This window comes from Colletotrichum costaricense, assembly GCF_030867565.1.
Source record: "Colletotrichum costaricense strain IMI 309622 chromosome Unknown Scaffold_19.1, whole genome shotgun sequence".
NCBI lineage: Eukaryota > Fungi > Ascomycota > Sordariomycetes > Glomerellales > Glomerellaceae > Colletotrichum > Colletotrichum costaricense.
This window is the reverse complement of record NW_026848248.1, coordinates 545,829-566,530: the sequence shown is the minus strand read 5'-3', so window position 1 is coordinate 566,530 and position 20,702 is coordinate 545,829. Positions and strand designations below refer to the sequence as shown.

Here is a 20,702-nt window from a genome sequence, read left to right as displayed (position 1 = left end):
GGTGTGTGGCATTCCCTCGGTGAAGTGAGCTCGGTGTGCTTAGGCGTAGAGATGGAAGGATTTCTTCTAACAGGCACATTTAGGGAAACTGTGGGACCTGTATGATTCTTCGCAGCCATGAACGGCCTATCAATGAGACTTTGACTACCTCATAAACTGATGATCATTTCGATTTCGACTTACACGCTCGTCGCCAGTCGGTGCAGATTTCATTTCTAAAGTCTACCCTCCCTACCATTTCACAAAATCTGGGAAGGGTCTAGACGGAGAACGACAAATGAGTTTGCAATGTCTCCGTCATACTCAATGGAAAACTCCAAGTGACTTGCAGCGACGTGGTGATAAATGACTACCCGACTATCAGGCAGTCTCGTCTACCCTACCTTGCGGTTACATTCTTTCATCCAGCCCAGCTTGCCTTTATGTGCAAACCTTTCAGGCTTCCACCTCTTCTCTCCACACACTCTTATTAAATTTTCCAATCTGAAAATATGTTCCAAAACTCTAGGCTCTGACGCTTGCGCTCGAACTTAGCTTCGATGGTCTTATCACGTTCTAGGCAGATGCCATAGGAAGTTCCTCCAAGTCATTGATAGAGATGGTCCTTGAGAGACAGGCAGTGAGAGATGGATACTTCACAGACACATTAGAATAGAAAGGCATTGAATTTCTGGCCCTCATATTCTCAAATACCTAAAAGTCGACGGAAAAGCAAGATTTTTCGTACAAGAATCCGACATTGGCCCATTACCCAGAAACACAAGTCCCTTTTTTTTTTAGTCTCGGGTTACACCATGCTTGTGTGGAAAAAAAGTAAAAAACAAGTCTCTCTGTCTATGACGGTAGTGCCCTGAGTAGTAGTGAAAGTCTCTCAATCTCCTCTTGAATCTCTCATTCATCATGAATTGGGGGTTGTGCTGGTGGGAAATTAGGCCGTAATTGCAAAGTCTCGAAACAAGCCTGTAGAGTAAAAGTGAAAATGAAGGTGTTTGGGGATCCAGCATGTCTTCCCATTTTTTCGTCCTTTATGTCTTCTTTTTTCTGTCCGAAAGAAGCACAAAGGTCCCGCCAGTTTTTGCAAAGTTTGAAGCCGTCCAACTCCGACAGTGAGAAGAGGAAATAAAAAAAAGTGTTGCCAGACTCTGCAGCCCAGGCTATGCTTACAATGCCACAACCATGCCAATCGTAAAAACGTACGATAAGCCGCTGGGCCGACAGTTGGTAAGAATTCGCCGAACGACGAACGGATATGGAATGCCCGTTGAGAAGGTCGAGTTCGCGGTGGAACATGAGAAACCAATATCGTGGCCGTTTCCAACGTCAGGCGCCTGTATCATCAGCGACTGTTCAAGGAAAGGCCCTGAAATGCGGTAGCCCATTCACTCTGAGTGTTCATCGGGCCCACGCCTGACTCATGCGGGCCAGGTCCGTCTGTTCCCGGCTGGAAGCGAGATCGCATCTGATAGTCAGCTGCGCCAGGGAAGCTGTAGCTATCGAGCGACGGAACAACTCCAGGGACGTAGGGCATGTTTCCAGGCCTGGGCGCAGTGCCCATGCCGCCCATGTGCGAATAGGGATAATTCGGTTGACCGTAGCCACCGGCCGGACCTCCAGGCCTTTCACCAAACGGCGGGGTGAATGAGTTCTGGAATCCACGGCCAGGTGGACCTGAACCACCGAATCCTCCCGAGTGCTGTTCCTGGTTCTGCTGCTGTTGCTGCTGCGCGGAGCGTCGCTCGGAATTGTTCGATCCACCGCGACCCACGCCAACCGCTCCGGGTCCGACGCCGCTAGGCGCCTGAATACCCAAGGTGGGACTGGCGAAGGATGCCGGGTTGATGGCCGACATCCAGATTCTGGTCTTGTAGATCTTGAACAGATCCGTAACGAGCGAATTGAAGTTGATGTACGAATCAGCGAAGTAGTAGAATGTCAGCTTCTTCCAATCCCTGTGCGCAGTTAGCCTCACCTCTGTTCGTCAGGTTCGTCCAGACACTTACATTTGGAACTCGGCATCGAGAATCTCCATGTTCAGTCCATGCTCCTTGACCTTTTGCATGCAGACTCGCTTGGCCTTGGCCTCGTTGCCCTCCTTGTCCCGCAAGGCGTGGATCTCGTGACTCTGTGCCAGGCGCTTGATGAGCTTAGGCTTAAGCTCTCCAGCATTGGGTTCCTGCATATGACCATGCTGATTAGGCGGGCCCATTCCGCCAACAGCGCTGCCCTGGAGACCATTTGCGGCCGCCATAAGGCCAGCTCCTGTACCATCCTGGGCAGCAGCGGCATTCTGAGAATACATCATCAGCCACTTGTACTGCTCCTCTGCGTAATGCTCCTTGAGCTCCTTGGCAGTTTGCCAGTCGACATTGTCGCGGGCGACAGTGCCCAAGTCAGTTCCTCGATCAGCTTCGACGATGACGAGATCACCGGGCTTCACGGTCAAGCCGGTACCCTCCTGGATGTAGAAGACATCCGCTCTAGCGCACTTGAACAAGACAATGTGAAGCAGCTGGTTGTGGCGCGGCTGCGACATGGCATACACATTGCGATGGGGCGAAGGTGCACGGTTTCCATAAGGAGGGTGCATCGAGTAGGCCGATGGGAAAGTGTTGTTGAACTGCATGCTCTGGGGGGGAGCAGCAAGACCTCCACCGGGAGTAAAGTAAGCAGCTTTATCTATGAGTCAGCTTGATTCATGCCAAAGTAATAGCCCAACTTACCTGTGTTGCCGAGGGGGTAGTTCTGGTTTTCCGAATAGGCCAAGGAATAGTCCTGGGGTTGCGGCTGCTCAGCAATGGGGGTGTCGAGCGCGTTGAAAGACTCGTTGATGGAGCTGATGGAACCTTGGCGGGTAGGAATATCCGCAAATGAGTGCCTGCGGCTCTGCTGGCCTTCAGGACCGCCAAAACCGAGAGAGCTGTGCCAGAATGCCTTCTTAACGTTCTCCAACTTTCTGTTCTCGTACGGCGAGCGGAACCCTGACGCCCCGAACTCGCTCATTCTACGACCCAGAGCTCTTTTCGCCGCCATCTCACTGCCGTCATTGGCCTCATCAAGTTCGTCGATGGCAAAGTCAGATTCCTCGGGAACGGCCTCGCGCAAGGTGTAACCATTACCAAGACCGTACGCAGCTCCGGTGGAAGCTCTAGGACGGAGTCGGTTCTGATACTGCTGCTGCTGCTGCTGCTGTTGCTGCTGTTGCTGCTGCTGCGCTTGTTGTTGTTGACGCAGCATCGCATTCTCGCGAGCAAGCAGCTCGATGGTCTTCGCCTCAGCAGACTGATGCATTGAACTCTGCATTGATTCTGTCGCACTCTCATCGTCATCGTCATCCACCTCCTTGACCTTTCCAAGCAGGCCTCCCTCGTTCGACATCTCACTCAGCATGCTGGGCCGGGAAGGCCGGTGCTGCAGGCCAGAGTGTCCATGGGCACGTCCGCGACCAAGAATCGTGGAGCTGCTCATAGCGGCCGGAGGCGCGTCGGGTTCCAATTGACCAACTGAGTACGACTGAGAACGGTACGTCTTAGGCGTAGGGTGAAGGGGGATCGCGAAGGGGATTTGAGCGTTGGGGCCAGAGTCTCGCGGCGCAGGAGATGTCTGTCCATAGCTATCGGGGTTGAAAAAGGAGCCTCCAGCTGATCCAGGTGGCATAGTCGATGTGGGCGAGGGCAAAACCTCACTCAGACGCGAGGGAGGATCCTTTCTCTCGTTGTTCCAGATGCCGGTGCCCCAGGTGAAGGAGGCTCCCGGAACAGGAGCGCGACCCATGACGCCGGATGACTGGGTGTGAGTGCTCCAAGGCGCGTTTCCTTCCGCGGAAGGGGTGCTTGGGTGAGAAGCCGTAGGAGACATGGAGCTGCTCGCGAATGAACCTTTTCGGGGTCGAGGCAGCGGTTGAGTAGTATCGTTGAGCCAAGAAGCTCTTCTGACAGGCTTCTGAGGTTGCGTCTGCTGAGGTGGCTCTTGGCGATGAGAATCAGCCTCGTCGTCTGAGCTGGCTAAAGCTTCAGAGTCGGGCGTTGATCGACGGTTAAGCTTATCAAGAAGAATGGCGTGGCTGTTCACTGCGGAGAAAGTGCCCTGACCCTGTTTGGAAGACGGGCCGGGTTTGGCGTTGCTAGTACTTCCCGTACCAGAACTCATTGTCCACCTATTGTTGCCTCCCGATGGAAAAACGGAAAGTCTGGTCCACTTCTGAGTACCTGATCAATTACTGAAATTGACAGAGGTGAGCTGCTTGATAGCTTTTTGGAGACTTTAGAGAAACGATTTGTTCAAACGGGAGAAAAGTAAGTGATGGGCTGACGAAGCTTGGTCAGGTGTTCTTGAAAGAAGGATGAAAGGCGGTAAACTCCGAATGAGACTAGCAGTTGAGTTAGCAGCTAGGTCATCAAACGTTAAAGGCAAGCGCTGTGAGACAAGATGAAAGAGACGAGTTTCGCCGCAACCAGCTTTGGGTGTCACGGCGAGCTGCGGCTTGCGCTGCAGGTCAAAGCTGACAGCAACTGGCGAAGGGCAATTGGAAGGCGCCACGAGGTCCGAGCCACGAGCCACGAGCCACGAGACAGAGACGTTCGAGGCCTGGCGCACGAAAGGGTAAAGTGGGCAAATACTTGATGAGAAGACACAAATGCGAATGTGAGCGAGTACAGAATTTTGTGGTAGACCACGATGTCGAGGTGATCTCGCCAAGGTGCCGAGGGAAGACGGGGATCTGAGCTTGGGCAGCGCTGGGTGACACGCGTGAGGCAGTCGCACTCAGACAGAATCAGACAGACACGACGAAATGTACCCAAGGAAAGGCAGTGGAGCTTGTCTTCGGAGGGTTTTCCGCCAGACAGCAGCAGCCTTGCGACATGAAGCGTGTGATTCGTACAGCAGACGAGTGAAAACAGGGTACGTACCGAACTGCGGGAAACCGGGTAGATCTATCGCCAGGGTATCAAATGTTGCAATTTCTAGATGCTGAGGAAACAATCTGATCGGGTGACCGAGGCGAAATCGATGTGGGAAGGCGCGGCAGAGGCTCGTAGGTGACGACTGATGCGTGGCGCGGCAAGGCGAGTCGGGTCGAGGCGTTATGGAGAAATGCTGCCCTGAGAGGAGTCGCGATGTGCCGTTGCAGGGAAAGAGAAAAGGTAGTCCGCACAGTGACCAGGCTGTGAGGTCGTTGGTCGAAGGGGGTTGAGGGAGTGAGTGAGTGGGAGAGAGTGGGTGAGTGAGAGCGTCGAGAGAGCGAGAGATGGCGATGAAGCAAGATGATTATGGCGCGCGTAAAACGGGAGCCGAAAAAAGCGCGAAAAGTCGTCTAAACCAGTTCGTCTAACCCAGACCCAAAGTTGCCCAAAGGAAAATAATCAACGTGGTGTACGGCGAGGGATCACGCAGCAAAGCTGGGGCTGTCGTCGAATGGAGAAGCTATGCGTGTGCTGCGCGCGCGTGTTGTATTGTATGCGTATCCGTACCGTCTAGAATCGAGGTGCGATGCCGTTCGTTAGTGGCGCAGGAGGAACGGAATGGTAATGCGACAAGAGTGAGGGCAGGCAGGTTACGCGCAGCCCATTGTCGTCGCGTAGTGGATGAACAGCGATCGCAAAGTGGAATGCGGGTGGAAGCTGTGGATGTAGATGTGGATGCTGGAAGGGGGGATGAGAAAGAAGAATGTCTTGGGCGGCGCCCTCGATCCTTTGGGGTGCGACGGGCTTGAAGGACAGATGAGGAGAAGCACGGAGAGGGGGAAGAAGGAGAACAGACGAGAAGAGTGTTGGAGAGGTTTGAGGAGGATGGAAAGAGGTCACAGTTGTAGTACGTTGACGGAAGCGGGGGAGGAGAAAGACGTTGCGACTGCGACACGAGACCAGAAGCTTGTCCAAGTGGCTGGTGCGTACCTATGAGAGAGAGAAGGGGTCCGGTTCAGGGTGTCCGTAAGGTAAGGTGAGGTCAAGGAATAGGGCCACCAGGCGAGAGTGTGAGAGACAGGATGACTGAGGGGGAGGTAGCTTGCCACCTGACGACACACAAACCGCGGGCACAGTGAGGGGAGGGGAGTTGGGTTGAGGAGAGGAGAAGGGCGAACTGAATGAGTGTGGTGTGTGTGTGTGTGTGTGTGGAAGTATGGGGTATAGATGGATGGGTGTAGGTAAGGTAGGTATGGGTGGTGTGTGTGAGTGAGTGAGTGAGTGAGTGAGTGGTGTGTGTATGTGCGTACCTATGGATGGATGTATGGTAGGCGGAGCTGGACAAGGTATCCGTAGCTCGCTAATAAGACGATGCGAGGTCAAGAGGTCGTCGTCTCAATGGGAGTAAAGAAGAGACGAGAGGGGGCCCGATCTGAAGAGGTGTTCCAATAAGGTACCTACCACACAAGTAAGGGCAGGGTACCTAAGGCAATGATGGGATAGGGCGTAGTGGGAAAAGAGGCCTGGTTTGGGTCAGTTCCAGCAAGGCCAAGCAGGTCATGCATTGGAATATGGAGGTAAGTTACCTCGAGGTGAGGTAAAGTAAAAAGTGTGGTAGCAACGGGAGTGCTCCGTAATAATGCAGATGCAGTGTGCGCAGACTTGCAGAGAGAAAGAGACAGAGAGAGCACGCTCAAGGAGAGATGCAATGCAGTCGATATCCAGCTCCAACTCCAGCTTCCCCAGGCCAGGCCAGACCAGCCAGGTCCAGTCCAGTCCACCCAAGTCTCGGGCTCCCGTCTTCTCTTGGTCCAGTTGAGTTTGGGTTGAGTTGGTGTGTGCCTGTCTGTGTGCGCTGCAAGCCACACGAGCGGCATGCACTGTATGAACAGCACTAACCCCAGGCCAAGGGTACGCACGGAAGAACAAGCTAAGCCCTGGTTGGTTTTGGTCTCGGGGGGGCAGATGCCTGTCCCAGCCCACCTCAGTGCTCCTAGACCCGAAAGAGCACGGGCAGGTAGCACGGAACCTGGAGGTAAGGTATGCGCTGGAGGCCCTGTACCTGTCGAGGTCAACGGATTGTCAGGGACGGGAGTGTGCGCGCTGGTTGTGGATCAAGTCGACTAATATCGGTGGAGGGGACAAGTGGGCAGGTCCCAGTTGATCATCGTACGGGAGAGTGGGAACGCTTCGGGACGATGGAAGCACAACGGTGATGCTGAGATGGGGAGAAAAACCAAGACAACCTAAGAAAAAGGAAAAAGGGGGCCTCGGACGAGGTGAGGGGAAAACCATACCCTGCCGACTGCCTTGTGGTGAAGGTAAAGAGTAGGGTAGGTATCTGTCTCTGTATTCGGACTTGTTTTCCCTCACTTCTACTCCGTGCCCCTCTCAAACTTCTGGTAAGGCCGAGGAGCATCCAAGGGAATGCCCGGATAGCAATGGTACCTTGGACCTCCAGCGTAGCAGCAAGGTGGTAGCCGGAAGGCTGCATCCAAGTTGCCTTGCAAGTCGTTGACTTGATGAAGCACAACAATGTTGAACAAGATATTGTTATGCAAAGACTGCCTTGAACATTCCAATGCACAGAACGCATCAAATATTGGCGATATTTGATGGCATCCTTCATGGCGAAGTGAAAGAAAAGTGCACCCATTTTCCGATCCACAGAATCGACCACTTGGTCGCCTCGCATGTATAGTGGGGTGTAGCAAAAGCTGGGACTAGGAATGAAGAGCATCCAGACCGCCACTGGAGAAAGAGAGAAGTAACAATAAGAAGAGAATCAACGCGTTGACTGTGAACAGCACTTGCTGAAGTCTGCGGGATATCGTAGAGGGGACAAGGTCCTCCTGTTGGTCTGGCAAGACCTCTTTGCATTGAGGTTGCCCCAAGAAAGTAGTGATGTACACCTTGCACTGCTTGCTTGTTGAAGCAGGTAAAGGGGGAAGAAGGTACCCAATCACCTGCGAGATGTGTAAGAATCATGGAACGGCAGCTAGAACAAGGAGACACACTCTTTGCGTTTTTCTTTTCTTTCTGTGGCAGCTGGAGGGCTCCCCCCTTCCCGTCAAAGAGTTTTGAGTGGCCCAGGTGCAATTCAAGAGGGTGTGCAGCGGAAAGCGAGACGACGGTGTGGTAGGGCCCAAGAGAACAGCCTCGACACCCTTTGCAAGCCAAGGTACCTGCTTAGGTGGATAAATTTGCAGGGTGGCAGCAAGCGGGAGCCAGAATAGCCCAGACGACGAGGGCAGAAAAAGTGGAAAGATGGAAGGAAGTTATTCAAGAACTGCTGCTAGAGAAATCCGGTTGCCAAGGTGAGGTATGGGTGTGGTGTTGTACTTCTCCATTGGTATTTCCGTACAGAGAACGGGTATGCAGGTACTTGGTGCAAGAGAATGGGGTTCCGCGAGTAGCAGGCCGAAAGTGGAAAAGACGTATAAGGGATGGCAGCTCTGGCAATGCAATAGTAGCTCGAGAGAAAGAAGAGGTGTAGCCGTTGTAAAGTCCGCCTGCCACTATATCTCATATGTGCGGGTGGTGTGCCAAGTTGAAATTTTACTATCTTCGTATCCAAGTAAGGTAATAGGTGAAATGCTGGAAGGAAGATATCTCAGTCTCAAAATCCCCCAAACGCAATGTCGTCGAGCATGCAGGGCAGGACAAACAGGCTGGACGGAGGTGCCTGCCATGCCTGTCTCTCTGGCGGCACAGTGTGACCAAAGTGCCCGTCTCAAGCGGTGGATCCGAGCTAACCGTCCTTGGTCATTCGCAGGTACGTACTGCCTGGCATCTTCCCGATTCCCCACACTATTCTCCAGGCAAATCCCCACCTTTTGCTCGATTCTACTGCCAATCAAAATTCAGTAAACACAGGGATGGGCGGACTAGCAAGGCCAGGCCGGGCCTGTCAGGGCTCAGGGGTTGTGGCTAGTGGGGCCGCCCGTCTGCAAGTGACCAACCAGATCATGTTCTCCACGTCTTTGCTTCTTTGTTCACCCAACAGCAACTAGAGCAGGAGCTGCCCCTTCAGATCGTGGGTTTCGGGGGCCAAGAGGGAAGGAAGCGGGGAAACAGAGCCTACCGGACTGGACTCTGGTTTCCATTATGACAGACAGATGGAATCGAAATTGGAAACAAGCCATCAAAGGTGCCTGGTGATAGGTCTTCGTTCCTACCTACTAACAGCATGCACACTACCTACGAAGTACATGGGAGCCTCTCGCGACGTCTTGGCTCCTCCCCGTCCATCCGAATCCATGGTGGCACCTCGACGGGAACATCTTGTTTCCACCTCAGCGCTTCCTCTCTCATTTGCTATCTTTCTCGCTAGTTCATGACTGGACCTCTGTTCGTACATCGATGCTACCTCGGTCTGCATAATTACATACTCATCAAATCCTCACTACTTCGTCGTGCTCCGGCCGAGACTTCGGTATACAGTGGACTCGGGCGACAAGTCGCGGCAGACGCAGCACCGGCATACAACAATACCGTATCCATATTGATACCTCGCTACTCCGTTCTTAATCAAGACCAGCCTCGACGACGACTAAGAAGCTTCCCGAATAAAGCGGGTTGCACTGCCATCTCCTACGGTCAATCCTTCATCCGCGTCTGCAGAAAATGATGGCACTTGCGCATAAGATTCTTTCGAGTCCTACAACTACAAATCACCTCAATCACCACCACCCCGCTCATGACATGCCATGCCTGCAGAGAAGCGTTGTGTGATACGTCTGCATAGTACGCCCATGTACCCCAGTCGACGGCGGCACACGCATATACTTCATATATTCGCCAGCGCGACGTACTTCCTACATTACATTGAAGGTTTTGTCTCTATATATTCCGGCGCTACCGTCATGTTTGCACATCCGATGTTCCCTTCGGCCCACCATTCTTCCGTGGCCCTGGGGGGGGGGGGGATCTGAGGGCTAAGAACAACTTCTAAAGATGCGACTATCATTCAGCGAAACTATACTATAGAAACAACTAGGAAAACCAGCGTGAGCGAGGAACGAGCTTTTCCGGATCGCCGACATGGATACTACCTGCGGTCAGAGTGGTCCCCGACGATGCCGTTAACACTGCAGCTTTCTTCTTGCATGCTTTCCCTCAGCCTCCGGGCATGAAGTGGCCATCTGACCTCTATGCGGCTGTAACAGGCTGAGCCCATTCGCCCATCGCCGATCCTCCAACCTTTAGCGGCTTTTCGCCCCTTGATCAACAAATGGCCAAGTCCAACTTCGGTCAGCGGTGGCATAGCGCTGCAATCAGGAGGAGCATATTCGAACCACCAGCAAGTCGAGCCAGCCAACCGGTTGACTGCATCCATTGTCCTAAGTGCCCAAGAACATCTGGTGGTCTCGCCGTTGCAGGGTCTCACCCTTCTACTACTTGGCCTATGCCGCGGACGTACGTGAGACACAGTCGTGATCCAAACACGTCTGTTTCTTGAACGCAACATAGAGCACGCGCCATCATGTCCGGGAACACTTTGTACGGCAGCGGGAGCCACGGTCGATGTTCGCATGGCGGTTTCCCTGGAAAGTTTAGAGGTTTGCCGTTGAAAGTTGCAAGGGTGGCTGTAATTCTGCAGCTTGCCATCGGTCCTCATCCCTCACCACCCCGCACTAGATCCATGTTCTACAAATGTCCGTGGGCTCACGTTCCGCTACAAACAAGGCGACAAGGTACAAGGAAACGTCTTTCAGTCTACGCCACTTAATATCAGTATGAGACGCCTCGAAGTTGCTGAGACCCTGTTCCACAAGTATCAGCTGAAGAGGAGTCAAGGTCCCAAGTGCCATGATGCGAGAAATCTGGAGCCACGGCCGCTACTACCGGCAAAGGGGGAGAGGACTACGACCCACGAGATGACGGACCAGCTTTTGCACTGAGTATCGCCGGTCAATGACCTATAGGAGACTATAACTACCTACCATCTCTGATGCCAAAGGGAGGCACCACTAGAGGCAGAGGTGCATGTGCAGATGCAGGCAGAAGGTTTGGCGATGAAGGTCTGGGTTCAGGGCACTTCTCCGAGACCGAGGAGGGGTAAGGATCTGTGGAGTAAACGGGCTGCTGCAGCATGTCACGCGCGCCATGCCCAGGCTAACCTCCTTCATCTTCAAAGGCTTCTTCGATTTGACTGTCTCACTGACCTCACAGTGGCATCATCCAGACTCTAGGCGTATGGCACGGGTCGGAACTTTCGATATCGAATCAGATGTAAACCCAGGTAAGCAGTATTGACGACGATGAAGGAACGCACTGCCGGCAACCGGTGGGCGGAGACAATGTCTGGTGCGTCTTTGAGATAAATGCGACCACGGATGAGGTTCCGCCTCTAGGTCGACGCACTACTAGATGCGCAGAATCACGCATTTCGATTCCATCGACCAGCTATGAGGAGAATATGAACGCATCAGACATTGAAGGGTTTCCTTTGGCCATTTGAATACCTTTCTACTCCTGAAATGCAGCTTGTCTATCAACCACACCCTGGGAAGAGTGAGACTGAGCGTCACGCTTCAGTTTTGGACGATGCGCCGAGCTTGAGACCTAGCAACCCGACCTATATCACGTATACGAAGATGACGAGATATACCCAGGTATTCTCTGCAGTTGATAGGATGATCTGGTGGTCTACAAATGCGACCATCAAAGACGGCAACGAAACGCAACGTACCGCACCGTCACTGGAGATCGACGACACCGATGGAGGGCGAAAGTCAAAATCAGCCAGGGGGCTTTACCCCGGATTATCATCTTGTCATTAAACTCAACCGTGAGCGGCTGCTGCAACGGCTCCCCAAGAAGCCAGAAGTCAAAAAGTGGCCAGAAAACCGTCTGAGCGGACGTCAAACATTCACAACCTGGGAGCACCTATCCGTACGCGGATCTTGAAGGGAATCATCTGGAAGTTTGACCTTGGAATGTTGGGTTTCTTCGAAGTTGCTGCCCACCAAGCGGCGCTACTGCAACTAAAGACGGATACTTAGGGTCTCCAAGATCGGTCCTCTCCTGGCCCACCTGGCGCGACCGCAACTGTTCCGCTCTTGCATCTGGTCTGCCTCAGATTACAGTGTAAGTCGGCATCAATACCATGGGTTGCTGTTCGCAACTAAATTCTGTACTGCGATATTGTAGCAACGTCAACAGGGGCCTGCCAATCGTTTTCTAGGGGGCACTGGTGGTACTCGGTGCGGAGGCAGAGACGGGACAGGCATGCACCCGGCAGACTGGCATGATGATGAGGAGATGCGGCACGAGATCAGCGGAAGTCAAGGAACCTAAACTTGACCGAGCAGAAAAGACGAGCCAGGAATTCGGTGGGCCGTTGACGTTGACCTCCGAGGCCTGTTTAAGGAGAGAAAGAGGGGTGGGAAACAAGACGGAGATGGCCGTTCTGATGAGGTACGGCAGACGAAAGGGCGTGAACGTTAAAACCACTCTCAGAATTGCTCAACCGTGGGGACGTCAAGACGCAAGAGAGTTGAGGGGTTTCGATGATTCGATGAGGGGTTCCTGTACGGGAACGACCACCCCCGGCCCCCCGCCCTGATCCGCTGCAGCAACCCTTGGTTGGGGCCAGAGTCCAATCAGGACGAGGGCAATAGGGAAAACCCTCCGCCAACCCTGCTGGGCCTGCGCATTTCGTTACGACGGATACTGATCTCGAACGCGGCTGGCTAGGGTTTAGCAGGCCATGGATGATCTTTACTCGCATTGTCGACGGCATTTGTCTGAATTCTGCAATCTGACTTGACGCCGCCGGTGGTAGGGTTGTGCGCAACAGGCCCTCATAGGCTCGCCCAGATCGTCATCCATCTAGACCTAGACCGGCCCCGGCTCGGAGCTTGACTTTTTTTCTTTTCTTTACGTTCGAGGCGACGCAGCCCATTCCGGGTCAGTGAGGCATCATATCCGACCGAACACGAGGCTCAGCGATAGCGGTTTGCGAGGTAGGTCTCGGACCAGGTCATTCATTATCTGTGCACACCTCGACTATGCGAGGCTGGCGTAACCCTACGTAGACGTGGACGAGGCTGCGATGAAGGAATAGCAGTGTACGCTTTTGGTAGTGGGTATTGTCTCCGTCACCGGGTTGAAGCCGGATGAAACGTTTCTCTTTAATTATACAGCAGTTCTACAGGTATCGTGCGCCTCCTCGATATCTTATTGTTTCGTCATCTGAGAAGTGTTTGGGAACCACTTCTGGACAGTCTTCCTCATATCGCATTCGAGCGTGCTACTGTTTATGCCGCGGTCGCCTCGGGTCCCTTTTGGGACTTGAGCTTCTCCTCAAACTTTGCAAATTCTTGGATGGCAATCTCCTCCTCCTGGTCGAGGATCTGCTCGACGGACTTGACCTCCTCAATCTGGATATGCCAACGTCAGCACGTATGTTCTACGGTTATTCGGGAGGCACTTTGCAGGAAATCTCCAGGAAACCTCCCAAGAACCACAGATGTTGAGTCAACTTACATAATGCATCAGCATGCTCTCAATACCATTCTTCAACGTCACGGTGCTAGAATCGCACGTCCGGCACGCACCGCGAAGCTTCAGCAGCACGGTACCCTCGTCCGTGAACCCGCGGAACTCGATATCGCCGCCGTCCTCCTGGATAGCAGGCCGTATCCTCGTCTCGAGAAGCTCCTTGATCATGCCGACAACCTCGCTGTCGTTCTCATCGTACGCCAAACTATCGGGCTCCTCGGGGGCGCCGTCGGCGGCCGCACCGGCACCGCCTTCCTTGTCTGCCGAGACGGTGACGATGGTCTGGCCCGAGGTGATAGCCTCGGTGATGAGGGCGAAGATCTCCGGGCGGATGTGTGCCCAGTTCGCGTCGGGGGATTTGTTGACGGTGATGAAGTCGGCGCCGTAGAAGACCGAGGTGACGCCGTCAATGTTCATGAGCTGGGCGGCGAGCGGGGACGGGTAGGGCGGCGCGATGGTGGAGCGCGGGTTGAGGTACTCGATGAAGGGGGTGGAGAGGGTGTCGGGGAGGATGCGGTGGTTCGGGAGGAACTTTACGGCGTCTGGGTTGGGCGTGTTCTCGGTCTGGATGAAGATTGTGCGGACGGCGCCGGTGCGGGCGGCAAAGGGGGATTGTCGCTGGAGGGATTGTTGGTGTCGACTTGTTGTTGTCGTCGGGCGGCGTTGTGATGTTTGGTTGTTTTGGAGGAAGCCGGTGTGTACGCTGGCGAAGGATCGCGATTGTGAGGGTCTGGAGGTGGCGAGCCTCGATGTGCGCGCGACGGCGCGGAGGGCCGTCCTCGTTGCTCTGTACGATGACATTGTGGCGAAAGATTTAATGTGTTTGGTGGCCGTCGGGGTCTCTCCGGTCCGATGATTCGTCGCTATCGTCGTTGTTGACTGAATATACAATGTCGAGGGCGAAGGTTTTTGGTCGTCCAAGAGTGAGGAGAAAAGTCGTAAATGTTGTGGGAAGATGTATTGTCGAAAATGTTGATTATTCAGACGTATCCGTACAAATTTACCAAACCTCACACCTCGGCATTACATCCGGTGACGGAACCTTTGAATTTTGACAGCAGGCAAATTACAGCGCGAGGAAAAAAGGTTGACAAAACTGGAAAGAGCTTTCCACTTTTTTTGCACATGCCTCTCAATTCCGAGGCGTTGCATTACCAATCATCGAGGCTCTCTGCGGGAATTGGTCAGTTTTGGGCCCTGTCCTTTCTTGGGGGTCAGGGTCAGTGAACGGTGGACGGTGGACCACTCAGTCAGTGCCAGGGGGGGGTTCGGACAGCTGGAGAAGAATGACGCAGAAAACTGCCACTCATGGAACCCCCTCGGGTTGGTCCGTGGAATTCCCGATTTTCCATGAAGTGAATGCTTTTGTGGGGAGCTCGGGGACAGCTAAGGTAAGGTGTTTTGGCGGTCAAGGGGCTGTTCACCGCCCAAGGTTTAAAGGAACCAGGGTATTATGGAGGAAAACGCCCCGCCGGAAAATCGTCAAACAGACAGACGGCAGAAAAAAGTTTCGAAAAGGAGCCCAAAGCAGAGAAGTCTCTCGCAACCCAACTGGCAGAAAAAAAAGGAAAGAAGACAGAAAGAAAAAAAAAAAGGAACGCGGGGTTATCGTTACTCAAAGCGTCCAACGACGTTATCTCGATCCTTGACCACCTTACATTACCTACCTATCTGTACCCTGAATCGCAAAGGCTTGTCCTTGCCCTTGTCTCCAGTCAGCACTTTATCCGTATTTACTCTTTTTTTTTTTTTTTCCTTTTCGGAGAGCGACAGAGCAACCATTGAACATCGACGCAACATACCCGACAACGGAGAGCAACTTCCCAGCCAGCAAACGGACACTCTCCCACGACACTCGTTCTTCGCCCAGCGACAACTTCCTCAACCCCCCCCCCCCCTTCCCTCCGCCCTCTCCAGAACCAAGAAACAGTCGACCGAACCGCCGGCTTCCCTACTCCTCCTCCTCCCAAGATGTCAATCCCAGACGACACCTCCACCAACGCCGCCCCCCCGACATCCCCCAAACGCGCCGCGCAAGACGACCTAGCAACCGAACCCGAGTCCCGACCCCCCGCCGCGAAACGGTCCCGCGCGACGAGCCCCTCGCAACAAGACGACGACGACGATGGCGAGGCCAAGACGAGGGCTACGACGGCGGCGATGGCGAACGCGTCGCTGACGGCGGGTGAAGGCGAGGGTGAGCTGGGTGACGGTGAGGGTTCAGCAGCAGCAGCAGCAGCAGCTCCCACGGCGCAAACGACACAGACACGACCCGCGGCAGGAGCAGCAGCAGACGAGACGCCAGAGACGACAACACAGCCTCCTCCCCCGTCCGCGCCAAAGACAAAGATGTGTGGTGTATGCCACGAAAAAGAGGGGAAATACAAGTGCACGCGCTGCGCATTACCATTGTACGTACTTTTTCACAAATATGCTCGAGTCTGTTCCATGGCGTTTTCTTCAAAAGTACTCATTCTTCATTATACGTGGCTTGTTTCTCGTTATATACATTATCTTTACTGACTTGCGGGCTTCCCCTTTCTCCCTCCAGCTGCTCCGTCCCGTGTAACAAAACGCACCGCGAGAACCACCCGCCTGATCCCGAACCGGCGCCGAAACCCGCCTCGGCCGCCATCGAGCCCCCCGCGCCGAGCGGCGGTGCCGCCGCCGCAAGCGACCCAAGGAACCCCTTCAGCGTCCTCGACGACTCGGACCAGCTCCGGTACCTCTTCCGACGGTACCCGACGCTGCAGGCGCGACTCCTCGAGATCTTCGCCGCCACGGAGCCGCCGCCGGAACTGCAGTCCACGGGGAGCAGCCTCAACGACATGATGAAGGCGCGGGCTTTGGCGGCCGCGAACCCGAAAAAGGAGCAGTGGACGCACGACGTCGGGATCCGCAAGGGGAAAGAGGCGCTGCGGAGGGCCAGGGCCGCCGACGGCGAGGACGGCGAGGGCGTGAGGGAGTACGTCGAGCTCATTAACCACCTCATGTCGCAGGCGAGCGCGGCGGCCGAGGCGGAAGAGGTGATTAGGAAACAGGCGGCTGAGAAGGATGCCGAGCTGATTAGACGCCTCATGACGGAGGACCGCGGGTGAGAGGGCGTTTTGTGATTTTGGACTGGGTTATGGTATGATTAGGGCGGGCGAGCCTGCGTGTATTATGCGGCGGGCCCTGTGTTGGATAAGGCGTACGTATACACACGTTCGACCGCGAGTGTGCTGCAAAACCGCGCCGTGTATGCATAGATGGTATCGATCATCAGGTAAGGGTCCTATTTACTCCCTTGAAAAAAGTTTTCTTTCGGAGCTCAGTGGTTGACTTTGAATCGCGCAAAGAATCCGCTCTTGGGCGACCTCAAGGCGGTGTCGGACGGTGGGCTGTTGTCCCGGGAGTGGTTTTCTTCCCGCCCGTGTCTGGTGAGGGCTCCGAGTTTATGCTTCAGAGCCCATATGGAATCCGCCTTGCGCAGCGACGGCTTCGTCTTCGGCTGCGGCTGCGCTTCGTCGCTTTGGGTCCAGTCCACGCGGTGCTCATAGGGGTTGTGATCCGCCGCCTCGGGATCATCAAGATGATATGGTGAAGAAGCACCAGATTCAAAGGGGAGGAGAATGTCGCCGGTTGTAGCCCGCCTGGCAGATCTGGTGTGGTCAATCTCACCGGCCCGGCCAACACCCAGCGGTCCTTCAATGGTGTGTCTGTGGTGGTTACGGTCACGGTGCGCGCGGGAGCTGCCCAGCTCAGCCATTTCCGGAATCTGTTCGTGGGTGATGGGGGCGCGGTCCTGATGCCTCTCGCGGTGGCCTTGGGCAATCCTGAGGGCCGTCCTCGACAGCTTGCGAACGAGACCCTTGCTGTCCGACGTCTCGGTCGTCGTTGTGCGCGAGAACTGCGCCGCGGCGAACTGTGGGATGAAGGGGTGCTTGTCACCGTCAGAGCCTTTGCGTTTCGAAGACGAGTCCTTTCCGCCAGACTTGGAGCTGCGGGTGTCTGCGTCGGACGTCTTGGACTTTGACCTTGCGGAGCTGCCAGAGTCCACCCTCTCCTTGGTTGGCTTTACGGTAGGCTGCGCAGGTCTGGTGGTGGTGGTGGTGGTGGACTGGCCGGGCTTGAGTGACCCTTGATCGAGATACTCCCTAGCCAAGCTTGCATGCTGTGGGTGACCGTCTTGTAGCCCGTTGAGGGCTGGAGCTGGTGCTGCCGGTTTGGACGGCGCGGTGGCCTCCGCCCTGGCTCTCCTTCTCTTCTCGGCGTGAAGCTTCTGATCGGCAAGGACCTTGACGAGTTTTTGAGACAGTTCCTCGGGGTCGAAAGGCATCGGCTGCGAGCACCGCTGTCTCGGCCGAGGAGGGGCGATTGGCTTGATGGGCTGAGCTGCCGCCGCCGTCGGCTGATCACGAGGGTAGCTCATGTTGTATAACATGTTGATCGCTGAAATGGAAACTACTCCACCGATACTCGGGATCAAGGTTCCAACTAGAGATTCGAATCTTTGAAATTCCGGAATGAATGTGAATGACAAGGCTCACTGCCGAGTTTGTTAGAAAACAAGACGTAGTCGCAAAAAGCGTTTCCGGACGGAGGGCGCTTTTTATGTATGAATGGAGATGCTCCAGTGGATAATTGAGTGAACTGAGAGAACGCGGGGGTGGGTTGATCGTCAGAGCAAGTCGGGTCGGGCAGTTAAGGTTGTTTGTTTCCTGGCAGGGGTAGTAGTCATGTAGGTAACATCCGTTGCCAAAAAAGAGGCTTGCTTTCCTTTGACGTGAACGCCCGGTTGAGAACGCCCCTGTGGGTGAGAGAGAAAAAAGATAGATGAAGAAGGATCTACAGTTGGGAAGTTGAATGACCCTTGGGTTCAACAGCGGTCTCGGGGTGTCCTGGGGTTATGTATATGTCATACGACCGGGACGTAGGAACCGGACAAGCAAGCAAGCAGCACGCGGGCTCAATCCAAGGCTCAAGCGAGCGAGATGCACCACCGTCCGTCTGGACCAAGGCAGGTGAAGTGGGTCGCAGAGCTCTTCTTCCTTTCGCGGTTCCAAGGGTCCTGTCGTCCTGTCGTCCTGTCGGCGATTGGGAACGTCCCAGGCGCTGGACCTGCGTTTTGGGGGCTATTGGTGCGTGCGTGTCGTGCGTGCCGGAGTGCGGCGGTTGGAAGGTGGTGAATAACGTCGGGCAAGGTGTCTGTGTATGTGTGTGCGTATGTGTGTGATGTGAGGCACGCAAAGGTCGATTAAACAGAGACAAGTAACAGTGACAGAAGAGACAAGAGACAGCAAAATAAAATAATAAAAAAAGGCGGAAAAGATGCAAGAGAAGATGTCGGCGGTGGTGTGCGTCGCTAGTCCCGCAGGGTCCCAGACAATATGTACCTCACGGGGACAAACTTCAGACCTGCCACCAAGCGTGCTATCTCCTCTCTGTGTCTTTCTCTGATGCCTCTCCGTATGCGCGCGTGGTGACGGCAAGACAGAGAATGGGACGGGAGCCTGGTCTGGCTGAACTCGGACGACGGAGGGTGTGGCTTTTGTGGGTGGTGTCTGGCGCAACAAGGATTCGGAGAGACAACACACTCGACTTTGCGTGGTGTTTGTGTGTGTGTGTGTGAGAAATGCGAGGGCGATCTAGCGAAAGACTGAGGAAAGAGATGAGAGACCAGAGAAGGCTGAAGAGTCAAGAAAAAGTGACTGAGAGGGAGAAGTGGTCGGTAGCGAGAAGAGACGGGCTTTGCGAAGGGGGTATGGGAAGGTGAAGAATTAAAAACCACAAGGGGGGGGTTCACGGATGTCTTGAGAGACACGAGCGTTCCATAGGTTGCATTTTTAGGCACCTCTGATGGTATTTAATGGCTTGAGGGACTGACTGGTTCTGGTCATGGTCATGGCCCGGTGTGGATGGGAATGAATGCATGGGGGTTGGATTGGAGACCATTTGCATCCATTTAGACCAAAGGCAGACAAGTACTCGGAATCTCAGGGGATACCATAATTCTTAGTCCATACCGTCAGCATGGAAAAGCATTTTCGAACGGCTTCATGCTTGGAAAGCTTTACTTTGCACTCTCCATTCTGGAGCCTTTCGGGATTGCAGTTAAAGCAGGTGGGGTTTGGGAAATACAACCGCCTCCATCACGCATCACGCATCGCGCCGCTTATTTGGCTTCAGGTACTAGGCTTCAAAAGATCCCTCGCCTTGCCTCACTGAGCTGTAAGACGGGGAATTGGACCTTTAACCAGCCCACCTCGCCTTACTATCCTCAGTAACCTTACCTGACGGAGACTTGTACCTTACCTTAAGCGGCGAGGATGGGAACTCGAGGGCCCTGGACAGTTCGTTCTCTGAGGGTTGCCCACCTTTTCTTTGCGCTTGTCGGCACGCAGCGCATGGGACAGACAAGCTATCAAACCTGCATACCACCGCCAGTCTCCTGGACCCATTCTTTCTTTCCTGTACTTCCCCTTCCCTGTCCCTTTCCTTCTCTCGGCGGCACCAATCAACCCTGCGTCTGAGGTGTTGTATCAACATGTTCAGCGTGACGACCTCCTGCTGTACGAATAGCCGACTTCTCCGTACTAGTCCGATGTGATTTCATTAGAATATCGGCCCTAGCCTGTGGGCGAGTAAGGGCGCGCATGAACTGGGGTGCCGGGAGACCACCACCACCAGCTAACCCGAACCATTCCTTATTCGACCAAGATCGTGACCTGCAAAGAAAATATACCACAAAAAATAAGGTGACAGGGGACTGAAGGGGGAAGAATAAAAATTAAGGTAGCATGGCCGTGGTGCTTGAGCCTACCTTTTGGATGAACCGGCCGGACAAACGCGGTATGGCTCGACATGTTAGACGCCTTGTTGGTCATCCGAGTTACACTGGACCAGTGATCGGATGCCGCTTTGGGACTGTCTCCGGGCGTTCGCACGCTTCACCGACACCGCACGGAGCCGGCTTCCTCCTCCTCTCTCCTCACTGCTCAAGGACCTCGACCACTTCTTCGGACGTCGGTGGCGCTGTCTGTTCTAAAACCTCGACAGCAATTCACCGTACGACCTCTGTATGAGAGCATGGTCGGAGGGTAGGACAATGGCCAACATGCCTTGTACATTGTGGCCTGAACATGCTTCTGATGTGTGTCGAAGGGTATAAGCGGGCGTTAGTCACTGTAGGGCAGCCTGTGGTGCGCTTCTTGCAAATGTCAAGACTGGAGGCTAGAAGCAAGTCTGCTGCGGCAGGGGAAGGGGTAAAGGGGGATGTGACTAGTTCCCTGACAAGCTCGATATGCACGGTGG

General features: G+C 54.3%; 7 protein-coding genes across 7 annotated transcripts; 3 read left to right on the top strand and 4 right to left on the bottom strand.

Moving 5' to 3' along the window:
• Window positions 1-1,336: 1,336 nt before the first annotated feature.
• On the bottom strand, window positions 1,337-4,146 carry CCOS01_14036 (uncharacterized protein; the record flags this gene model as incomplete). The annotated part of the gene is made up of 3 exons (XM_060462180.1): window positions 1,337-1,949; window positions 2,001-2,676; window positions 2,721-4,146. The coding sequence occupies 3 exons, from the start codon at window positions 4,144-4,146 to the stop codon at window positions 1,337-1,339; spliced, it is 2,715 nt and encodes a 904-aa protein (XP_060307276.1).
• A 6,240-nt stretch (window positions 4,147-10,386) lies between these two features.
• Window positions 10,387-10,965, top strand: CCOS01_14035 (uncharacterized protein; the record flags this gene model as incomplete). The annotated part of the gene is made up of 2 exons (XM_060462179.1): window positions 10,387-10,597; window positions 10,829-10,965. The coding sequence occupies 2 exons, from the start codon at window positions 10,387-10,389 to the stop codon at window positions 10,963-10,965; spliced, it is 348 nt and encodes a 115-aa protein (XP_060307275.1).
• Window positions 10,966-11,009: 44 nt separating this feature from the next.
• CCOS01_14034 (uncharacterized protein) lies at window positions 11,010-12,203 on the top strand (the record flags this gene model as incomplete). Its single annotated transcript, XM_060462178.1, has 4 exons — window positions 11,010-11,145; window positions 11,532-11,637; window positions 11,909-11,993; window positions 12,057-12,203. 4 exons carry the CDS (start codon window positions 11,010-11,012, stop codon window positions 12,201-12,203), a joined length of 474 nt encoding a protein of 157 aa, XP_060307274.1.
• Window positions 12,204-13,165: 962 nt separating this feature from the next.
• Window positions 13,166-14,210, bottom strand: CCOS01_14033 (uncharacterized protein; the record flags this gene model as incomplete). Its single annotated transcript, XM_060462177.1, has 2 exons — window positions 13,166-13,288; window positions 13,395-14,210. 2 exons carry the CDS (start codon window positions 14,208-14,210, stop codon window positions 13,166-13,168), a joined length of 939 nt encoding a protein of 312 aa, XP_060307273.1.
• A 1,170-nt stretch (window positions 14,211-15,380) lies between these two features.
• CCOS01_14032 (HIT zinc finger) lies at window positions 15,381-16,507 on the top strand (the record flags this gene model as incomplete). The annotated part of the gene is made up of 2 exons (XM_060462176.1): window positions 15,381-15,820; window positions 15,961-16,507. The coding sequence occupies 2 exons, from the start codon at window positions 15,381-15,383 to the stop codon at window positions 16,505-16,507; spliced, it is 987 nt and encodes a 328-aa protein (XP_060307272.1).
• Window positions 16,508-16,719: 212 nt separating this feature from the next.
• Window positions 16,720-17,832, bottom strand: CCOS01_14031 (uncharacterized protein; the record flags this gene model as incomplete). The annotated part of the gene is made up of 1 exon (XM_060462175.1): window positions 16,720-17,832. The coding sequence occupies one exon, from the start codon at window positions 17,830-17,832 to the stop codon at window positions 16,720-16,722; it is 1,113 nt and encodes a 370-aa protein (XP_060307271.1).
• A 2,263-nt stretch (window positions 17,833-20,095) lies between these two features.
• On the bottom strand, window positions 20,096-20,275 carry CCOS01_14030 (uncharacterized protein; the record flags this gene model as incomplete). Its single annotated transcript, XM_060462174.1, has 1 exon — window positions 20,096-20,275. One exon carries the CDS (start codon window positions 20,273-20,275, stop codon window positions 20,096-20,098), a length of 180 nt encoding a protein of 59 aa, XP_060307270.1.
• Window positions 20,276-20,702: the final 427 nt, after the last annotated feature.